General features: G+C 39.9%; 1 protein-coding gene across 2 annotated transcripts in view; it reads left to right on the top strand.

Annotated features, from left to right (window-relative positions):
* The first annotated feature begins 16,931 nt into the window (after positions 1 to 16,931).
* AIG1 (androgen induced 1) overlaps positions 16,932 to 23,478 on the top strand; it is a 132,993-nt gene continuing 126,446 nt past the window's right edge. The window contains exon 1 of one of the 2 annotated variants that reach the window (XM_063390236.1): positions 16,932 to 17,124. Coding sequence is in view for 1 of the 2 variants with exons in the window: in XM_063390235.1 (XP_063246305.1) it covers positions 17,548 to 17,688 (141 nt within the window). In the remaining variant the exon portion in view is untranslated. Of the gene's footprint in view, positions 17,125 to 17,311; positions 17,689 to 23,478 lie in introns of those variants that run through there. The other variant, XM_063390235.1, reaches the window with a different exon arrangement.

The following is a 23,478-nucleotide window of genomic DNA, read 5'->3' as shown; positions in this document are numbered from 1 at the left end:
GAAAACTAAGACCTGAAATTGCCAGTGCAATTACAACATTTTGGCAAGGAACTAGCATGAAGCCTGGGAAAAGTCTGTTGGTTGGTACCCGCATGTATAAAAAGAGATTCACTCCTGGGCTTACAGCATGGCCAGCCGTGTTCCTGGCTCAAGGTCTCTGGACTGTAGACATTAGTAAAAGAGCAAATTCAAAGTTCTGTGGCATCTTCACTTAAACTGTAATTATATTTCAACAATCCAGAAACTTTTGAAACTGCAGAGAAGTCGGCAGCAGCTAACCCTGTGTGCTGTGAACAATAGGCACTCACAGCTGTATAATTAATTAAATGCAACCTTCTCTGCTACAGGTAGGTATAAAGGTCTGTTAAATAATTTAGGTGAAATTCTTTACTTTCAAAAGATCAAAATTGAATTTTCAGTTTCTAAGCACAAACCAAAATAGGGCTAAAGACAGTTGATGACTGCAGGCAACAGATGTTCTTAAGTGTAATTTAACTCTGATTTTAGTCAAAAGATACTATGTAACAATATTCTAGCAGCTGGATACAACAAAAACTGGGAATCTCATGGGGGGGAAAAAAAATCACTGAAACCAACCTAACAGATTGGCCAGTCCTCTTCAGTGCTGGTCATCAATTATCATCCCAACCGGACTTCAGAGACTGACAGGTATTACCCGTTTAGATGAATATAACAAGATATTGCCTACATACTCTATACTGTTCAAGATCCCACAGCTGAAGAAAAACATTTGTGGAATGCCCAAACTTGTAAGTACTGAGAAAACAGAAAATTTCAAGTTTGGCTTCAGTGAAATGCTGTTGGTGAAATAATGAATAAAATCTTCTGGTTAAAGAAATATTTGGGGTCAACCAATCAGGTACCTGGTGAACTTAAATTGTCTAAAGTTTGGGATATTTATTTACACTGTCTCAGACCTACTAGCTGACTCACAGGGCAGGACTCACAAGCTTTCTTATATCCCTTATCTACCTCTCCAAGGCCACAGAAGACAGGACAGCAATGAGAAATGGTACAGAAGTAGATTTTTCCTCCATACCCTAGGCTCTGATAACAGAACAGGTTAGTATGGAGATCTGAATCCATACTTATTTAAAGATATTTAGGCTTTTTAATTTTCTATGGAACACATACAACACAGAAGACAACAAAGCTATAGCTATAGTACTCAATGAACCCCATCCCATTCCTGCTCCCTGAGGATCTGTATTTTTATTGCCCTGTATCTTTAATGCCTTCCCAAAATAGTGTGGCACCCCACACACACTCCACCTAAGAGAATGAAAAGATTCTAACCAGCAAGTTGAGGGCTGGCTGGCAGTGTGCAGAGGGAAATGAAGTACATATTGGCAGGAAGTGAAAAAATAAAGTTATGCTAGATGGGAAGAGAAATACTGAGAAGGAAATTATCTCTATTCAGGAAGCTCTTAATAATGTGTTTAAAAATAAAGCATATGCTCTCGTATTTTCTTGAGCCTGTGTGCCTCAAGTTAGGCATATATTTGAGTATCTTGCTGAGCTGGGGCTCTGCAGTGAAGTTTCACAAGCTGCTTAAAGTGACATAAGTATATGCTTCACTGAGAGACATGAACCTCCCCTTCCTGATGTCCCTAGCCCTGTTGTTCCACCACCTCTCCTCTCCTGGCACAAGTACTTGTGGGAGCTGCACTGTCAGCAACATCAGCAATGCACTTGCAATGGGGGCTGGAGGACAAGAGCAGGTGGGGACAGAGCAAGACTGGCTTCTTCTGCTTGTGCAAGTGAGCTGGACATGAGCTGAAGACACTTGTCAAGCACACTCTGTGTCCTCAGACACTCAACTCCTCTTCTAGCAAAGCTAAACAGGGAATTCTGATTCATCTTGGATGGCCTGCCTGGGCCATCACAACTTTCTTCAGAAGTAGTTAAATAGGCGCCATATCTCCATGCAGACATGTTGTAAGATACATATCCTTCTACATGACTTGAAAGAAATTGAAAAGTATTCATTTATGTTTGCAGAACAAACATTTCTAAAAATTGTGTTTGTTTTTTGTTGTTTTTTTTTTCCGGAGAATTGCCTAACAGATGGTTTGAGTGAGGAGTGGTGAGGCACTTAAACCAATTTCCCAGAGTTCTGTCAGCTATTTACAGTTTCTGTTGCACACATTAATCTTTCATAATCTTTTATAGACTTCAGCTTATACTTATGTATAAGGAAAAAAATGTTCAGATGTTCCATACTGATACCACTGTATGATACTGTTTAAGTTATTGGTCTCCATCATTCAATGTACAGTGCAGACATAGTTCATTAGTCAGGATGAGACAATAAAATAGCACTAACCATTTAAAACCTATTAATCTGGATAGCACCATTAGCATAAGCAATAATTTATTATTATCAAATTAAATCCATTATAAGTATCTTGAGTGTCCAATCAGGTTAGTAATAAACTGACTAAAGCTATCTACCCAAATGACTGTACTCCTTGATGGAATGCTTTTGGGATTGCTATGCATTAATCTGACTTTTAGTGGGCTGTACTGTTATTTATAACTCTGATAAACTGGCTTTCATAACATGTAGAACAGCTAAACATTTTAGAATAGTTAGAATGATTTCATCAGCTCTGTGATCAGTAATTTTTCTCTCTTTAGAGGCTAAAAGGCGTTTTCTACCATATCCTAGTTCCATCAGTCAGATAATCCCTGATCAATATGAAACCTAACTGTATTTTTTCCTTCAGATTTTACAGGACTTATGTTAGAGAAAACAGCAATGAAGACAAAACTTAAAATACTTGAAAAAAACCAGGATGCTAAATGGATATTTCAGGTGACAAGACTAATGTATTCTCATTGTTCCCATGGAGTTGGAGCCCTGCTAGCACTGGTTGAGCACAGCACACTGGGTGTGCTAGTCTGTTTGGACAGACTAGGATTGAGACTGCTCCTCAAAAAACACTGTAGCTATTTAGAAGCAACAGAATAAAGTCACAGATTTACTATGGAGAATTTTAAGAAGAGAGGTAGGGGATTTTAACTATCCAACAGAAATGTGTAATAACTTATCTTGCTAAGGACATGGGTATGATTTTTTGTCCATTAATTTTGCATTGTCTGACTATTTAAAAACCTACTATTTCTTGTAAATGGTACATATGCTAAATATGGTACAATGTTGGGGTCAGTTAAAAGGGAACCCTAGGCTCCCCGAAAGGCTTTGCCAGTGGAGGCCCCCTCTTTATTGCAGTTACTCTTGCTGTTGCATGTGACTGCTTCTAAAACATTTATTCTCCCCAGTCTCCTGTATAAGCTAGAAAATAAACCTCTTTTACAGATGGGAAGCTGAAGGTAAAAGATTATTACTTCACTTTGCACTGGCAGGCAAGAAAATCAGCAAGAGCAGACCTCCCTGGTGCTTTCTGTGACCTTTTTTATGGAGTGGATACAATGTCTTCCCTTTTGGTGCATTTCCACCACACATTTTGATGAGGTTGGTATAAAGGACAGCAAGTCGAATGAAGAACTGGATTCTATTTATCAGAAGTCAGATGTTAAGCAATTGCTGTCATTTCCAGCAACAGCATCCCATATGTATTTTGAGATATACAGATAAAAATTATTTCCCAGAGCTCTTCCTCATGCAGTAGAGCTATGCTTTCACAGAGACAAAGGTGGGATAAACTGTTTTAATCCCACTGATGTGACATTTTTATCACAGCTTTGAACTTTTTTAATGCCATTGGAAATTAATGTGGTAGGATCAGCATTAAATTTAACTGGTCCCCAGTCTCGGTCCAGTATATTGCTCCATTGGTGTGATTATGGGCAAGGAAACAGGACAAATATCCAAGTTCACAGGACATCAGGAATCCACTGGGGTAAACTAAGTTGCAGCACTGATGGCCTGGCATGGGACGAAGGGGACTGTGTTGCTTTTGTTTTTCTGTTGCTTCCATTTTTCTGTTATCTGCCACATCTTGGTACTCAGCACAAGTTTTTTCTTGCGGTTGTTGTGATTTTCCCCTGAAGTAAGAAAATATATGACTGGGTCTTTTCTGACAAACTGACAGGGCAATAACTTATATACACGAATCAGATTAGTTGACAGTAAAGATACATGGGATGTGTTATTTGAAGGACATGAGTAGTTGTTGTTATTTTTCAGCCTGAAACAAACTTGCTCTCCTGAATGCAAAAATCTGCCAGTAAAAGTAGAGTGGACGTAGCTCTGTGTTATAAAGCTGACAATAAGATGTGCCCAGTATTTTAAGCTGGCCTCTTACTCCTTTTTCCAAGGTTCAGCTATAACAATCATTCTTCTCAAAGGCAGATTGTTTTGTGTGATTTTCCAACGTAGCATGACTCAGTTGCTTAAAAGTCTTTGAAATTCTAGAAGGAAATAACCTAATGGAATCAGAAGCAAAATCTACTGAATTTTAAATCACAAGAGTGCACAAGAGTGCATCTCTCAGGCTCACTGTTTTTTCCTTATGCCTGGGTAAATAAATTTAATTTAAGGATAAGAGATGTAGCTTTCTCCCACAAAATTAATAGATTAAACAGAAGTGAATCCTTTCTGACAGTTCTTCGAGAAAACAGTTCTTGTTGGTTAAACTGAATGGGCTTGCATTCTGATCTTTTTTGGCTATGTTTTCACTACAGTCAAAGCAGTTTATGCATCTATAAAGACAGACATGCCTACTTCATTTACTGTTCCTCTTTTAGTCTTCTTTTAAAGCAAAAGCATATTCAGTGAGCAACTGAATTACATTATTTAAATATGCTTTATGATCTATGCAGCAAAGCTAGATATATTCCCTGGTTTCCTTCAGTGAGCTTTCTGTGAGGCTAAGCAGGAGCCCTGTAAGCTGTGGCTCACAGTGTGGCCCTGCACCTCCTCCCTCCTGAGCAGAAGGGAGAAAGCTGAGGGGACAGTGGGACCTGTCCAGTGGGACAGGGGACTGGCTTTCTCCTGATTTACTGCAGGAGGATCTTGACTCCAGTGACTTAGTCTGAGGCTCACCCCAAGCCTAGACTCCCAGGGAAGAGGAGATGCTCTGGGGGAAGCCAGGCTTTCAGCCAGGCATGCAGGAACACAGCTGAGGGAGCAGCAGTCTAGGCTGGGGCAGACACAGCCAGCTGCACACAGGCCTGACCTGATGGGGAGGAAACACTTTTGCAGGAGAACTTTGCTGCAAACCAGAGACCTTCTGGATCATCTGAACAGACAGAAATTTTGTTTTTGGTGCTGTCAACAGCCTTGATGTGACATATTTTCCAGTTTATTCAGTCTACATTTTCATGAGAAGGGAAACTTTCTGTGGACAAGGAGGTATTTATGACCAAGGGAGGAGACAGTGTCAACTGTCAATTCCCCTGGCCGTGCCTGGGGACTCTTCTTAATCAAGGAAGAAAATTATTATTAATGGGAATCTTTGCTCCCCAGCTTAATGCGAGTGATGAGCATGACTAACCTGACATGAGGCAGATAGTAGAATCAAACTTGTTCCCTCACTATCATCACATGAGCACCTTAAAGGCTAAGCTATAGAACAGTCAAATTTTCTACAGATGACACTTTTTCCTTTGCATGCAGCAGCCAAGTTCACAATAAACCCTCAGTCCTGCTTCAGAGATGAAACCTGAACATTAAACAATACAAAGTATTCCACAAGAAGTGGAAGTTGCAGATTATAGTCTGTTCTGCTCCTGGGCAGAACTAAAACAAACTTTCTCATATACTTCATAATTTCTTTAACTCTTGGATTATTTGGGGACAAATGTTACCCTTTCAGTTTCTTGTGTCCATTGTTTCCTCTGCTCTCTCTTACCCATCTTTCCCACAGTATAATGTTTCTGGTCACATGAAAAAGGTTTTTAATACACATTTAAGTTATTTGCATATTCCCTTACAGACCAACATTTCAATGGCAATTTGCTATCCACTTGCAGCCACAGACCTCTCACTTTGAACACCAGGAACTGATGGAACCATGCAAAATAGGATAGCAGACTTGAATATTGTATTTACCCATATAAAGATTAAATGCAATGGGCTATCAAAAGTAAGAAGGATCTTAGGAGCATCAAAGTAAAAACAAAGGCATTATGTAAAGGACAATAAATCATTAATTAGATTGATAGAACCTTCAACAGAAGAACTTTATTTCACTGAACTATAGACATATTTGTAACAAATCTATATGTAAATTCTGTTGATCAGTACCTAATATTCCTCATGTACTGATGAATTACAATCACAAATTTCTACCTGTAGGTGGAAGTTACACTGGCAGTCTGGCATAGTGGCTGTTTCTATAGATTTGTGAGACAACTTGGCCAGCAGTTCTGAAGTTTCACATTTGCATTCCTTCAAAATCTTGGTTGAATGCCAACCTGCCTTGGTGACTTACAGATATCTGTCTGATTTAATTCCATTTGGATCCCTGTTCCTACAGCTGAAGGAAATGGGAGCAGGGACTTGAAGCAAATTGTCTTTGTCTCAGCCACATAGCCAAAGCCGTAGTGATATGTTAAAATGGAAATCTGTGGAAAGAAAACAGGTCTACTGATTCTATCCAGTCACCCTCATGCAACCTGCATTGTGCTAAAAACATTGGGCAGGGTAATGACAGCGATCCTAAAGGCAGTAGTGAGGTACCTTTTGATTTGCACATCTGTCAGAGCAATGCCAGCCTACTTATGATATGATAAAATGAGCTAAATTAAGAATGATCAGGGAACCCCATTCACATTATTGAAGCATCATACAGTAAGTGCAAGAGACAGGTGGCATAAGTGCTAAAACAAGGATGGAGAGTGTGTGCTGCAGGGAATCAATCTACTGCATTAATGGCTAATGGCACACTCAGTATTTATCCATTATTTATCACATAAATGAGTATGTACTGTCTAGACTGCAGAGGTGCTTTCATAGCTAGAATGACACTGATTACTGAAAATTAAAAAATGAGAGCTGATCTTAATAAATGAATTGAAAATTAGCAAATGGTAACAAACACCACATGGTATATCTGCTCAAACTAATAACAGTGGGTTTTGTTTTGATTTCATGAAAATGATTTGATCCATTGCTGTAATTTTAGAGTTTAAAGAATAATGGAAAATCTGGAAAAAAGGCAGAGGACTTAGGATGCAATCACTTCTTGCCACTATCACATACTTTTATTTGCATGCACCTTTTTCATTCTGCGATGCTTTTTGTTTTGCTTTAATATTCTGCTCATTTATTTCTTTTCCTTTTTCAACTTACTGGCACATTAGTGAAAACTAAGAATATCTGCTCATACTGAGAAAAGAATTATGTTACTCACCATGTAGTATGTTCCAGTTGAGGCATAGAAACCACACTCTATGTATTGTTTGTAATGTCTTAATGCTACCAAAACATTGGCATTGAATAAGTCAGTAACATGAGTTCAGGCTTGATCATGCATCATTATCAGTGGAAGCTGTATCATGACATTCAGAAGAAGCATCAAATTTTCACTCGAGACCCACTGATGGTGTTAAAATTGGACAAAAAAAATTAGATGGCTAGCTGAATCAGGAAACTTTAGAGATTGATTCTAATAAAAGTAGCACAAGGTTTTTTAGGCATGCTGATTTATTAATGAGGGATAGAAGAATGATATCACATAAGTGGAAAAGAAGCCCTTAAGTGTTCCAGCTATATTAAATATCTTAAAAAGATGACTTCTACATTAAGATAATTTCATTCCTAGAGATTTAGGTAACCATTTAAAATTGATACAAATGCTAAATGTTAGCTATTTGCATACACCTGCATTACACCCTATCCTCACCCCAGACCGGGAATTCCCAAGAGATAAATCATTATATCTTGCAGTTGATAAGGTTTTTAACTAGGTATGCTGGCCCTGAAAGAAACCTGTGTACTTCTTCTGTGTGAATCCATCATAGCTGGTCACTTCTTTCATAAGCAGCAAACTGTTGTCCTGCAGTGAATCCCTTACAAGGAAAATAGACACACTTGGATATGTTTTCTGTGACAAAGTGAAAAACCTAAAATTTCCTCAGCTGCCATCAGAAATGTCTGAATTTTTAAAAGTCCCTCTCTCCAATCACTTCTGAAAATATTCATTATATAATTTACGCTGATAAGAAGGATATATCTTATAGTAAGATGCCAACAAACAAACAAACAAAACCAGAATTAAAAACCTTCTCAAACCTTGAATTGCTTAGGTTCAGAAAACATAGAGAGGATAGTTTTGTGATTAATCTAAATCAGCCAAAATTAAATGGACTCTTACAAAGATTTAGATTGTTCTGAATCATAGTGTGCCATCTGGGCTGCTCATAAATTATAAAGCTGCTAGGCCAGTGGCTGCCTAAGTTCATGCAAGGCTTGACACTGCTTGAGAATAGATTATATTTTTTGCAAAATATTCATAAATAGGATTTCTTCCACACTCATTCACACAAATATTTTGGTAAAAAAAAAATAGCAGTCCAGTGCATTTTCAATTATTCCTACCAGTTGTATATTAGTAGCATAACTAGTCAGATTTACCGGTTAATATGCTCCAAAAAGGCACCTAAAGGTTTTCAAAGGCATCCTAATTATCATATTTACAGTCTCCACTGTTATTTCCAGCAAAGACATCCTAATTCAGCCTCTTCTGGTTCATCTGATTGCACTTTATTAGCTAGTAACCATACTGCTAAGCCTTACAGTAATGCTGCTCCACATCTGCTTAAACTGCTGTCTCTTCATGATGCATCTGTGAAGTGGACACAATTGTGTTCCTTCTATAAACAGAAAAAAAAGGCAAAGTGACTTGTGGCTAGTCCACTCAGTTAGTGAAGCTGAGATTCATGGGCAGGAGCCCTGGCAGCCAAACTTTTCCCATGGATATTGAGTACTAGTTTTTCTTTGCAAACACTCATTTTTCCAGTGTGTCCTCTGCAGTCATTATGAACATTGTGCAACACCGCTGTCATCCAGGAAAACAAGGATTATGATGAGCTCATTCACTTATAGAGAAATTCCCATGATTAACTTGAATAGTTTTAAACTGTTTTGATTTTTTTGTTTTGTTTTGTTTTAGCAAGTGGGTAGCAATAATCATAACATGGAAAAAGATATTTGTAATAAAGTCTGAAGTAATTTCAGTGTGTTCATTTATTCCCATTTGCACTTGTGGCAATTTACCTAAGAGCTCAAATATGCAATAGTGCATAACTGGTTTCTTTCTGGAGGTTGGTCTCAAACTCCTGCTTCTCCCTCCATTTTCTCCTTTAAGACATACTATCTTTCCATCCTCTGCAATTAGTCTCAAATGACCATCAGACTATAAAAGCATACAAAGCTGAACAAACAGTGGAGTAAGTTATTCATGGTTGTTTCCCTAAACCCAGTTTGCAATTCACTTTTTGTGTCACATCAATATGTGTGCTTCCTTTCCTTTTTACTTACATTTTGAGGTTTCTGTTGTGGATTTTTTTCCCAAGTGATTTTAAGAGAGGCTTTTAGTTTATGGAGATACAGACACAGGGCAGATTAATAAGTGACAAAATTACAGGAATAGTTTTCTGTCTACTACTTTCACAGTGGCTTTGTGTGTCTAAGAACAAGATGTGAAAGCAGGCTGGAAGAGTGTGAATTAGTGAACAGGGAAGGAGTTTAATTCATCAGCATAGCCACTAAACTATGGACTGAACTAAAAAGACTGGAAAAAAAGGATGCTCTGGAGGCATGAAGATACCTTACCCAAAGATTTCTTGTTCATGTTCTTATTTTCCAGAATATGAAATGGTTTTGATGCACAGACAAGAAAAACAAAACAAAACAAAGTATTGGTATCCAGGAAAACCATCCTCTGGAGCCATCTGTAGTGCAATATCATCACAGCACGATGGAGACCCCCTGCCATTGCTAGCCCAGAGAAATGTGAGCCTTCAGCAGCAGATTGTATCAATGGGAAGGACACACACTGCAAAATGACACACTTTCCACAAGTTGTGTGAAAGACATTTTGAGGATGAGCACTAGAATAAAAAATGAGATAGAAAAAGAGCTTCCAGCTGGTGACAGAGAGAGCTTGGTTGCTGCTGTATTGTCTGGCAGATAGCAAAAAGCCAGAAGTGTGGCATTCTGCTGAGAGTCACTCCTACCAAGAGAGGAGGAATTGGCAAGGATCAGCCTTCCCTGCAGGGGGGCTAGCAGATGATGGGAGGCACCTCCAGGTTTGCTTGGCAGCCCAAACACAATATAAGCCTCTGCAAAAGCATCAGAGCAGAACTAGATAAAAAAACTGGCCATGCCAAATCTTTGTGGTGGGTATTCAGTCACTCCTGTCCTTGCTAGCCAGTGCTGTCTCTCTGCTTCTGAATGAAACATGTTCTCTCTGTCCTGGCTGTTGTATTAGATGTGTATTACTGCTCTCCCTTGATCAGCTACATCTTAGTGCAGCTGAACCAGAAAATTTAGTCATTCACACCAGAATATATTTTTATGTTTACTCTATTTTCCAGCGCAGCCTGTGAGTTGGTTGTCACAGAAAAAATACATTGTTTATTTTTAAAAATCTGTATTTTTTAGTATTTCATGCTTCCTCAGAAGGCTAGAATGCAACTGGGTGAAGTACAGTTACATATTTATAATTTCAAAATAAATTAAGAAATAGCTTTTGCTGAGACGAACTTTCAGTCAGGACACAAGACATAAACTTTTACTAATCCAGAATTATTGATAAGAATTTGGGGTACAGACATAGTGCAAATAAATAATTCTACAACTTCTGATGGACAGTTTCAGGGTAGAGATTTGTTGCAATTCAACCAATAAAATACATATGTTAAGTCTCCAGCATAACTTAAAAATTATATAACTTTTTTAATGTGAGCACTGCTACAGAAGTGGTGCAGAGTACCACTCCCATTCCTTCTTCTCCTACTAACTCCTTTGCCCAGGTGTTCAGAGGAGGTAGCACAGTGATGTACTTAGGGGACTGAAGCCATCAGAGAAATTACTTTAACAGTCAACAATTTAATTAACTGTTAATTCTTAAATCTAAGAATTTAAATTAATCATTAAAGTTAGCAATTTAAATTAATTGTTAAAATTACAAATTAACAACTTTTAATCTAGAAAGTTCAGGCAGACTTGGTGAGCTATACATTAGTCACTAAATGTAAATGTGACTTATTTACACTAATCTCCATTTACACTAACACATCACATCAACCTGTTGAGCATGGAAGAGACCTTTTGAGAACATACTGTTGAATCACCCTGCTCAAGTGGGGTCAGCTAGAGCAGTTTGCCCAGAACCATGTCTAGATGGGTTTTGAATACCAGCACAGATGTAGAATCCACATTCTGTCTGGCAAGCTGTTCCCATGTGCCACCAATCTGAGAGTAAACAGCATTTTCCTACGTTCAGAGGGGATTTCATGTGTTTCAACAATAGCTAGTAAAAATTCTTCTGCCAGGATTGTCTTCTATCAAAAGAAGAGAAGGCAGATCCTTAGTGTGCATTTCCACACAGGGTTAATTTTTCTGGCTTTACAATTATTTGTGGAAAATTGATACATTTTAATGAATAAGAAGCTGACTCATATTTTCCCATGGCAAACAGTTCTGCTTTTTTACTGTTCACAGATATTCCTAAACAACAATGCATATACCAAGGTTAATTAACACCAAGGTTGTGGGTTCAACCCCTGTATGGGCCATTTACTGAAGAGCTGGACTCGATGACCCTTGTGGGTCCCTTCCAACTCAGAATATTCTGTGAATCTTTTGACCCCAAGATTAGCTCAGTTGTTTAGATCATGGTACTAATATCCAGCTCAGTCCAAGAACTTGACAATAGCTAGATGTAGTGTAAGGGATAAGCTCCTAAAACAGGACAGCAGATAATTTATAACTGTGCACTGCATGTTCCTAAGGTGTCTCCCAAAAGCCACATCCTTCTGTAAGACTGCATGCTACAGCAGAATATTTGCTCTGGTTTAGAGAGGGCCATATGATCTGTGGGCAGGTGGAACACTCCCAGTCAGTAGCACACTTCCGTGCCTCAGGGCCTGGTACCTGCCTTCCCTTTCTGCCCTAACACTATCCAATGTACTCAACAGAAAGTATACGAAACTGAGGTATTAAATCCTAACTGAGAAATAGCTTTGCTACACACAAACTATCTGATCCAAATGTGGAGAAAAGTTAATGTGCTCACACAATCCCTGCATCAACTTACATATTCAAAATTCCTGATCTGTACAATAAGGCTTTTTCTTTATAAAAATCATGCCTTTGGGGCACTATAATTTAAGAGGGAAGACGAACATAGCAAGTATTTTCACTCATTTCATCTTTATAGCAAGAAAGATCATGTTTATTCAGGATAAAGCCAAGTTTAACTTGCAGACAGGATAACTCAATTTCCATCTGTCCCAATCTTTGTTTCACTAATCTACTGGTCATCTCTGCTCCAGCCTTTTTTTCCATCGTTAAATATATATAGATAGATATATAGTACAATATGCAGTACAAAATATGCCGCCTTAGTAACTTCACTGTAATTCTTAAACCTGAATGTGAAGGTAAATTGGCAATAATCAGTCACTGGAAAACCAAGTAGTTCCAGAAATCTAAACACTTTGCTCTTTATACCAGGTATGAATGCGGTCTGTTAATTTTTATTATCTTTTTTCCTCCACCCTTCAATCTTTATTATATAGGTAATTTATACCCATTCAAAGTATATGAAGAAATAAAAAGTTGCCTAAACTTTATGAGTATTTTTAACAACAGGCCTAGTTACAGGATCTGTCTTTACCAAACATTTTGAGTTAAATCCTCCCTTGATACATGAGGCCATTTCCTAGCCAAGTGGTACTTTATTCGACTGAAGAGCTACATATTAAACACATACATATTAACTGAGAACATTTCCAAAAACTCTTCTCTTAGGCACTGAGAAGGTTTTTCAACAATTTCCTGTTGATTTTTAACTTGCAATGTTTCAGTAATTTCACTTATGTTCCTTACAAGAAAGCTTAATTTTTGCATGTCTGCTTATGTGGGAGTCACACTCCCACACATCCAAATACTTACCTTGGCACAGTCTGTACTCTATGCCTTAGACATTAGAAATTGCAGTATCAGGTGCATCACCATAAGAACATTGTGTTGAAGCAGTATTACCAATTTCCTACAAGTACAACCATTTTTTGTTGTTAATATTGTTATTATTGTTATTATTGTCACTATATTATTATTATTATTGTTATTGTTATTATTACTACTACTACTTTGGAAGGAAGTGTTTGTGGCATAATTCCTTGTAGACAACTAATCTGCATTTAAAGCAATTAAGGAAAGGCACATTGTAGGTCTCAAAAATCTCTCTCACAGATAATTCACCAATATCTTTTAATATTCACAAAATAAAATGCTGTTCAGAAATTCAAATGTCATTTTTTTAAAAAATGGAAAACAAACAAAACCCAAAGCCATTAAAAAACCCCAAGCAAAACAAAACACAAAACAAAACAAACTCCCCCCCAAAAAAGAAAGGAAAAAAAGAAAACCACAAAAAACCAAAACAAAAACTAACCAACCAAAAAATCAAACTCCAAAAAAACCCCCGAAACCAAAACAATCCACCAAAAATTCCTTCAGCATTCTTATCTGCCAGCCTGCCTAGAAAAGACCAAAACTTGGATCCCAAGATGTTACACTTTATTCTGTCAAGGTGCCAAGTAGCAAGAACACCACGCTACTCATTTTATATAATTGCATGGGAACCCCCACTTTTTATTTTTTTCCACTCAGTTCTCTGACAGATTTTTAGGCGCCTTGCTTCCTCCCCTGTAGTAGACAGCCCTTACACCAGTGCTTTGAACTCTTTCTCCTTTTTAATGCCATCTCTCATCTCAACTGAATGACAACTATGACCCGTGTCAAAATCTCACTTTCAAGTAACTTTACAGAATGTGGCTTATGAAAATGAAGTCTTTTCACAATTTACATACAAACAAGTATTTAAACACTGGGATTTGAAAAATGACAGGGTAGCGATGAACATCTGATTTTACATGGTATAAGTCTACATAACTATGACTTAAGCATTTAATTCAAAACCTAAAATGTAAACATTTTACCAAAGTATAAAAAAGTTGCATTCGTACATCAATGCAAAGGGCGAAGCAGTAAACTTCTAAGTTTTACTTTGCTGAAAAATATTTAAGACCAAATCCAAAGGAAAATAAAATCCATTGTAGACCAACTTCTAAGACAGTCACAAAAGACTTTGCTGCTTGTCTCTCGATAAACAGAGAGTATGAAATCCAGGTAATGGCAGCCTCCAATTTAATACAGTCCTTATTAGAACAGTGTACAGAGATTCAACAGATACTTCTTTAGAAAGGACACAGGCTCAAAGAACCCACCAACAATGGACTTATGCTTCCTTTTAAAGGTAGGAATTAGAAATTAGAAATCATAAAGAAGAGTTTTTGACCAGGAAGAAGCTTGGCACAATAGTTAGCCTGCCTTGAGATTTTCTTCACTGAAAGAAAAAAAGAATGGGGAACACAAGTGTTATAATGTACAACATTCTGCTTCATTTAGACTTTCACCTTGACTTACAAGACTGAGTGAAAGCTTTCCTAATGAGGTTAAGATTTTCTGTGACCCTTGTTGAGATGTCTACTGAAGAATGGAGAGTAAAACTGAAGAATGTTCAAATGGGGCTCCAAAATGCCTGGGGTGGTTATTCAGTTTTAAAGAACTTTTGAGGGTGCTGTAACCTTGGAGACTGTTTAAACTACACACAACTGAAATGCAAACTGCTGAAGGTGCCTGTCAAGTTATGTTCAGTGAGTGTTAGGGTTTGCAGTAACTCATTATTGACAGAGGCGACCAAAGGAGTGAGTTCCTATATATTGTTAGGAGGTGGTACAGGAGAAAAGTAGATGGACTGCCTAAGGCTTAGACAGCCCCAAACTCTTCCTGCCAAGAGGCTGATCACAACACACAAGGGTGTGCATGGATATGTCCTGCTGTAGAGTCCCGCAGAGAGTAACTTCCCTTTCAGAGCTTTTGCAACTTCACAGTTTCAGAAAGCAAGCTGGACTCTTTTTGAATAAAACCAAAACAGAAGATGTGCTCAAGGGTTTCACTTAATGCACCTCAGCCACTAATGAATATTCACAGTCCAGAGAAGTGAAACCTCCTGTATGCATACAGAAGAGACATTAGGTCCTCACCAGCAACTATGCTGCTCTACAGATGCCCATCTGTTGGTCACACTGGTAATGTTACTAGTTTGGTCTCCTGGTTGTATTGCAGACATTACATTACACTCAGATGACTCTGACATTGCACCTTCAGGCTTCAGGGAGACTGCAAGACTTTTAGCCTGCAAGACTAAAACACGTGCCACAAACAACAAGGGTGTGATTGCCCAATGTGCTTGCTGGGTCTGTGAACTGATGGATAAGATTATCTAAAGCATCTGGTGCTAAAATCATGCTTCATGCTTCTAGAGGATTCTTTATACATGCATACATATGACATAAAATTCCTCTGCATAAGCAGAGACCTTGAACAATGCTAAATTCATTGAGGATAGCTGCTAGCATGTGTTCTCCTAAAAGCCCTTCATTTTAGCAAAACTTGAGCACAGTTGATATCAGATGAAAAGGCTTTGACTTTACTTAGTGGAATAGAAGCAGGGAATGCATTGCACAATCATTGATTCTTTTTGCCTTCCAGTAGTTTAACTATGATAAAGCACCTTATTGTTCAAATATTTATTTCATAAGACAGATGTATGGAGATGGTGTTTATAGAAGTGATTTGTCTATCCAAGCCCAGACATCACTGCTTGTGTTTTGGTTTTTTTTCCCTCTCTAAAATAACTTTTCCAGATGGTGGAGAAATTTAATATTTACCCTGCAATCAAGCACCTAAAGAGCTTTATTTTTTAAAGTGTAGGAGTCCAAACACGAGCCCCCCTTGATTTCTCCTAGTATCAAAGATCCCTGTGGTGATCAAGCCTCTGCTGACAGGACAGAATCACAGAATGTGTTGGGTTAGAAGGGACGACAGTGGATCATCTGGTCCAACCTGCTCAAGCAGGGTCATTCCAGAGCACATAGCACAGGATTGTGTCCAGATGGTTCTCGAACATCTCCAGTCTCAGGGAGACACCACAACCTCACTAGGCAACCTGTTGCAGAGCACAGTCGTCACATAGTAAAGAAGTTCTTCCTCGCATTCAGGTGGAACTTCCTGTGCATCAGCTTCTGCCTGTTGCCTCTTGTCTTACTGCTGGGCACCACCCAGAAGAGCCTGAATCCATCCTCTTGACACCTTCCCTTAAGATACTCACAGACATTAATGAGGTCTCCCCCCAGTCATCACTTCATGAGGCTGAACAGGCCCACCTCCCTGAACCATTCCTTGCAAGAGACATGCTCCAGACCCTTGGTATGATGTCCCCGGGCATCACGCCTTATAATGTGGGTACCTCATTTCAACCAGGGATCAGGAGGCTCCCATCTCACAGGACTTGTAGGCATGGGAGCGCCCACTGCTAGCAAACATCTGAGTGGGATGAGTTGAAACACTGAGACACTTGAAGGTGCCTCAGGAACACCGAGGGCAGAGCAAATGCTCTGCCCGGCAGGGCCGCTGTATGGACATGCGAAGGGTATGGGCACACATAGGGTATGGTCACACGAAGGGTATGGACACGTGAAGGATGTGGACACACGAAGGGTATGAACATGTGAAGGGTACGGACACACGAAGGGTATGAACATGTGAAGGGTACGGACACACGAAGGGTATGAACATGTGAAGGGTATGAACACATGAAGGGTATGGACACATTAAGGGTATGAACATGTGAAGGGTACGGACACACGAAGGGTACGGACACACGAGGCGCAGCCCTGCAGCGGCACAGGGCGCACGGCCGGAGCCTCTGCCCCGCGGCCTCTCCCGAGCGTCCCCGGGCCGCAGGCACCTCCTCCGCCGGCCCCTGGGCAGCGCCGGCCGCGGAGGGGTCGCCAGTCCCGGGGGCACACGCGAACCCCAGCGTTCCTCCGAGCAAGGCAGGTATAACCCGTAATTGCTGACCCGTTGTAGTTCTCGCTTGAAAACCGGCGGGCAGCCAGGTTCTACACTTAACTCGTGCTCACGCTGGCGTCCCTCCGCTCCCTCGGGAACGGCCCGGCCTCCTCCGGCCCGGCCCGGACGCGGAGCTGAGGCTCGGGAGCGCGCCGAGCCCGCCCGGCCCTGCGGCCCCCCTGCCCCGGCGCCGCCGCCGCCGCCGCACGGCGCGGGCCCTGCGCTCCGCCCCGGCCGGGGCCGCGGGGGCGCTCGGAGTCCCGCCCGCACGGCGCGCACACACACCCGGGGATACACACACACACACACACACACACAGACACACCGGGACACACGGACACACCCAACGGGGCACTGGGACACACACACCGACACAGGCACACGGAAGCGCACCCCGCGCCGCAAACATGGCGCTGGTGCCCTGCCAGGTGCTGCGCGCCGCCATCCTCCTGTCCTATTGCTCCATCCTGTGCAATTACAAGGCCATTGACATGCCCGCGCATCAGACCTATGGAGGCAGCTGGAAATTTCTGACCTTCATAGACCTGGTAAGTGCCCCCGGCGGCGGCCGTGGCCCTGCCCCCTCCCTCGGGCTGCCCGTGAAGCGGCCGCGGCCCGGGCGCATCGCGGCCCCCGGCGCTCGACGGCTTCGCCATGCGGTGACCTTAAAGCGGGGCGGCGACATGTCGGGGCTGCAGGGCCGGCCGTAAGAGGAGCCGGCCGGGCACCGCGGAGCCGGGCGGCTCGAACGGAGAGAGGCATGGACAAAGCCGAGCGGCTGCTGCGTGTAAGCGGCCGCGGGGAAGGTGCGCCTGGCGGCCTGTCACCCGGCCCAGCGCTGATGATGTGTTTCGCCTTTTCTAATGGCCGACAGTGAACACCAGAACCTGCTGGCCCAGCATCTGGCTCCCGTGTGCTGTCAAAATAAAATATATGTCTTGCTCCCTTTGGCCCTTCTCAGGAATCCATCCGTGGCAGGTGCAAGTGTGTCAGTGATGCAAAAAGTGCCAGGCAACTCCAACCTGCCAGATCCAGTTAGTTTTGGTTGCAAATCCATAAAGGAGTGTATGAAATAAAAGACATGTCATTGCATCATATTTCTTCATAAAGGTCCAGATCTAGAAGAGTCACCAGCATGTTGGCCTGCTGGAAAACACCAGGTGCTAGCCAGGGCTATTTATAATCTGAGCTTCCTAGCCCTGCTGCCTCCACAACAAGTGTTCCTTTAGTGCAGGTGGGAGGAGAGGGGGCGGGAGGAAGAGAGGAGATGGGAGGAGAAACTTCGTTTCTGGTTCAGAAATACGATAGCCAACTTACACCTAGTACCTAGATCAAAATACTTTTTTTTTTTTTTTTTTTTTTTTTTTTTTTTTTTTTTTTTTTTTTTTTAATTCACTGTGTAATTAGCTGAGAAATTTTGTGGTTCCAGCTCAGTTACCGAAATCTCCCAAAATGCAAGTATTTCAGTGCCTCCCAGTGATAACACCTCTCTCAGAACTTCATGGTAGATTCACAAGTATTGCTGCTATTGCCTACACGCATGGTACTGGCTCTCTCAGTTGAGTTTGTGGGCTTGGAGACCAAACTAGATCAAGCAGGTCAAGCGTGCAAATTTCTGTATCAGGATTAAGTTAAGGCTCACTGAGGTCCATACTTTATTTGCAGAGAAGAAGCATCTACTGTATTTTTCACTTAGGTTAATTTTTTTTGTATGTGCAAAAATTTGCTGGGGCTCTGAGGATCCACAGCAGTAACTAGTGCCATTGCTGCAACTGCAAATTGGTGTCTTAAGGCTTGATGTTTCTCTGGAGCGCAAACTAGAATCTGTTATTTTTACCTTTTGGGTTGCTGAAAAGTATTGTCTGTAATAGTGGTTAACAGAAGTTATAATCCCGGTAAGTTGTGGGGGTAGCTGTTGACTGCAGTGACAGTTGAACTAGAAATGAACCAGCTAAGGCTAAAGCCGATAATCTCTTTGAGTCTCTTTCACCTTTATCTCTTTTCTCCTAGCCCTCACAGTTGCTTGAGGACTAAGTCAACCAGGGCTGTCATACAGTGAAAATTTAACTGTAAATGACAGTCATCATTTCCCAAAAATTATAGTCTTGTCTATGGGAAGTTCATGTGGACTTTTCCATCAAAGCATGTACATGGTTCAGGGGCTCAAAAGGTCAAATACATAGTGCTTTCTAAAAAATCTAGAATAGTTATCAACTGCAGCTAGTAATTTCTGTTCCTTAGCTAATAGTTGTCATGTGTGTCTCACAGTCAAGCCCAGTAGCTGAGAAAAGGTTTCGCAATTCTTACAGTCTTCAGTCCTTCAAAATAACACACAGTTCAATGGCTTGAATGCCTTTCTCAGTGACTAGCCAGCATGCAGAGCTCTCCACTAGCTGACAATATTTCCTTACATCCAAATGGCCCTGCCAGTATCTTATGTCAGCAAATCAATCTTTCTGTTTCCTGGGACAACCAGAAGACTTGATGAAACAAAACCAGTTAGATTCCTGAGGCAGATACCAGGAGGCATGGTTGGAGGATGTTAGGCACATTTCCAAAATCCTGTATCTTGACTAAGTCTTGAAAAGCTCTTCCATAAGTTTCAGTTTGCTCAGCCATGTGCACTGTTCCTGTGTCAGTCACATTCAAAGGCTGTCTAGACAAAATATCATCAATGCCAAAGACTTGGCAGACGTGTGTTCTTGCTACAGATTGTACCTCCACAAACAGAGATTTCATCTTTGACATCACAGAAGCACGTAGAAGTTCTTTCTGCTTCCAAAAACTGCTACCACTTTTTGAGGAAAGTCAGTTTATGACTTTAATATGAAAAGTAATTTGGATTTTTTTCTGTCTGTCCATTTGCAAAGGGATGTTCATTCCAGTCTCAGCATCTATAAATCTCTTGATGTTTTAAGCAGCAAGTTTTGTAGAGGTTCTGTGGGAAATGATTTACAGTCATCTGCAGGTAATATACTTTTGAACTGAATTATGAAAATCTAGTAGTTTGGACTCTAAACCACAGGTCAATAAAACATTTTAAGTGTATGCAATGATTTGAACAGTAGACTTTGAGCACTCACGCTGTTCATGGAAGTTTGTCATTTTGAGGAAGTTGTTTAACACAAATGTAATGTCCCTGTCCATCCAAAGTATTTTGGGTGTTCATATCTAAGTAGTGTTTTGGATGCCAGCGGTCATCATTAATCTCTCCAGTCCTTGAATTAGGTAAGAAAACAAGTGCAGCCAGTGACTTCACTTTTAATTGCTGTCATTCTGATGACTTTTTTTTTTTTGCAGTTGCAAATGTCGTGGCAACATTCCTAAAACACCAGTGTCAGTAGAATATTTTTCTTGTTTATGAAGCAATGCACAGGCAATATCTTTTGACATTACACTCAAGGCACTCCTGACTGTTGCTACTAATAGTAGTATCTCCACTTCAGCCTTTCTTCTTGGTATGTAGAGGTGGTAGATATTTACTCTGCTTATTCAAAAGGTGGTAAAGATACCTGTGTATTCCTAAAGCCCACACAGAAAAGACAGCAGCGTCTTCCTTGTCATATATAGAGTGGAAAACCAAGGTATGAAGAGGTGGAGAGTTGCTGCCAAAATCAGTCAGTGTGCCCAGCAGATGGAATTATGGAACTGAATATTCAGGCTAGTTCAAAACTATGTCTTGCTTTCATTTGAACTCAAAACACAAACCAAGCCCTGAGGTTAGTTCCTGTGAAAACAGCAAAAAATTTGGTTCAAATGGGATATTTCAAGAAATGGGCCTAAAATTTCTTGTATAGCTGTCTTTCTTTAATTCAGATTCATGATTTTGTGCTTTAATAGTAGAATGCTGCAGGACAGCACTGCCCTGTGCCATGTCCTGTAAATTCATTGTTGAGCATCATAGCTGAAATTTAAGTTAGGCTGGAAATTATGCCGGCAAATAGGATTCTTTGCAACAAGTTTGTCATCCTATGTAAATCCCTCAGAAATTTTCTGTATGCAGTTCTGTAGGTACTTGAAGTAGCTGGATTAAAAATAATAGTACTTGATCATCCTGCATACGCCGCAATCACACACTTGCCTTTATAAATACACATTTGTTGAGGAATCCATTGCACCAACTTGTTTAAAGGTTGCAATTGCATTTTATTATTCAGTTTCTCTTGGATCTCTTACTGTTGCTGGGAGAGAAGGCTAAATTAAATTAAATTTGTCTTCTGGAATAAAGTGGAGCCTCTGGGTGCCAAAAGAAGACCAAATCTACCTTCCGTGTTTGGGTGTGTGTAATAGTTAGCAAAAAAGTAACTTAGGAGTTGTAAGTATGTACCTCTTTAGTAAGAGATGTGCTGGTCTAAATAGCTTCTAGTTTTCAGTGTGCAATTTCTCTAGAAACCTTATTCCTCACAGAAGGTAGAGTAAACTGAAGTACTAGTGCACATTTATTAACAAATTTATGGTTTTTTGGTTTTGTATTTTATAATCTTAAGGTCTCCCTGATAGGCCACACAGGGTAGTTACAGAGATGAAAGGCAAGGCCAGGTTTTTGGAAGCAGTCTCAAGTGTTATGTTTTATTATTAATCATCACAAAATTAATGGTCCCATTTTGTACATCAAAATGTTAACCTGGGTGTTCCTGTGACTTGATTCAGGGCAGCCAAAGCTAGAGAGGAACAGATTTTGCTCATATATAAATCTGCCTGATGTTATACATTTATTATTCTCTTGAAAGAAATAGCAGGATGTCTCTGAACTTTTTATACATTGTCTGGCAGATTGAGTTCTACAAAAAATAGGTATGTGCTCTGTTCTTAGCACATATTTTTTGCCAGTAAATGCTGTATTTTTTTTTTCAAAAAACACCTTTAAATTTAGTTTAAGTTCAAATAAGTGATCAGAACTTAGTTTCTTGTCTTTGAAAACTTTCAGAGGGCTATGTTATCAACAGGACTAGTAACTCGAGTTGTTAGACTTCTAATTTATTTATTTAGTATATTAGTTATTAAGTTATATGAGATACAGTTACTAGACAACAAAAAACGTACCAGGTTAACAAAGTGCAGCTAAAATTTTTTGGTGCTTTGTGACCAATTTGCATTTAGTTAAGCTGTGATAGGAAATAAAAGGGCCAGAAAATGCTAGAGGCCAAAAGTTTCAGAATTAAGGAATAATAAACGGTGCCATTGGTGTATTATCTGAAATTGAGCAAGTTTCATTGCTAACTGTATGGGTTACACTTGCCACAAACAGAGGACAAAAGTGAAAACACATTCCACACTCAGTGGAATATAACTATGACTCTTTTATAGTATTTCCCTTAGTAAAATAAAGTTCACCTTACGATTTCCTTTTTCATCATCTATAAAGTTAGCCTGATACACAAGTGTTTTATGGCTTTTGAGTGAAACGATTCCAGAAGTGTAAAATATTACTGTGTATTATTCCCAGTAGTAATTCATCATCATATCTAAATATCGTTGTGGTCTTACTATAGCAGAGAATACAGTCAATGGAGAATTTATCAGTTTACATTGAAAGGGATTGCTTTTTCAGGAATAACAAGGTGAGGTTTCTTGATGATACTTAAGGTATGTGAGAGAAAAGGTAATTTACGTAGGAGAGCCTTTTAAGTGTTTCGGAGCTTTTTTTTCACACTTGGGCTGTAAACATGTCTGGGGAACAGTAATGTATAGTGCTGTTGATGCAGTAATGAAAATGTAATAGTGTCACCTTTTTTATTCATAGACCCATGTTTTCCATTTGCCGTTGGTAGCGCTATTACAAATTGAGTGGAATTTGAGCACTATGTTGAAGTGTTCCATTTTCACATTGCATTAGTCTGCTTTTATTTTACAATTGTACTTCAGTATGATGTACATTTAATTTGGGAATTCTCAAGGAAGTTATGGCCATCTTGAACTATTTATGTTGGCAATAGGGTTGGCAGCATAAAGCAGGAGAATGGAAGAGAGGAAAAATTGGGATCACTTTCTATGATGATAGATTTAACTAATGTCAGTAGTATTATTTTAGAACTTGGAGTAGGTAAGTGATATGTAACAGTGCTGTGTTTTTCACCAGTGTACGGTCTAAAGAGTTTTGCCAGAACAGTTTCAAATGATGACAACTTTAAGAAGTTGGTTTAGTAGTCTTTCTGTTGCCCTTTGAAAAACATCCTATTTACTTAAGTTGTATAACAGTTGAATTATTTTCTTTAATTTTTTATTATAGCAGTAAGGATAATTCAGATAATCTTACATGCTGTCATGTGGGATTGCGGACCCCCCAAAATTTAAACAACAACAACACTGTCATAAGGCAAAATTGTTTTAAACAATTA

This window comes from Prinia subflava, chromosome 2 (genome assembly GCF_021018805.1).
Source record: "Prinia subflava isolate CZ2003 ecotype Zambia chromosome 2, Cam_Psub_1.2, whole genome shotgun sequence".
Lineage (NCBI taxonomy): Eukaryota > Metazoa > Chordata > Aves > Passeriformes > Cisticolidae > Prinia > Prinia subflava.
The sequence above is the reverse complement of the archived record's forward strand: the minus strand, read 5'-3'. Positions and strand labels throughout refer to the sequence as shown.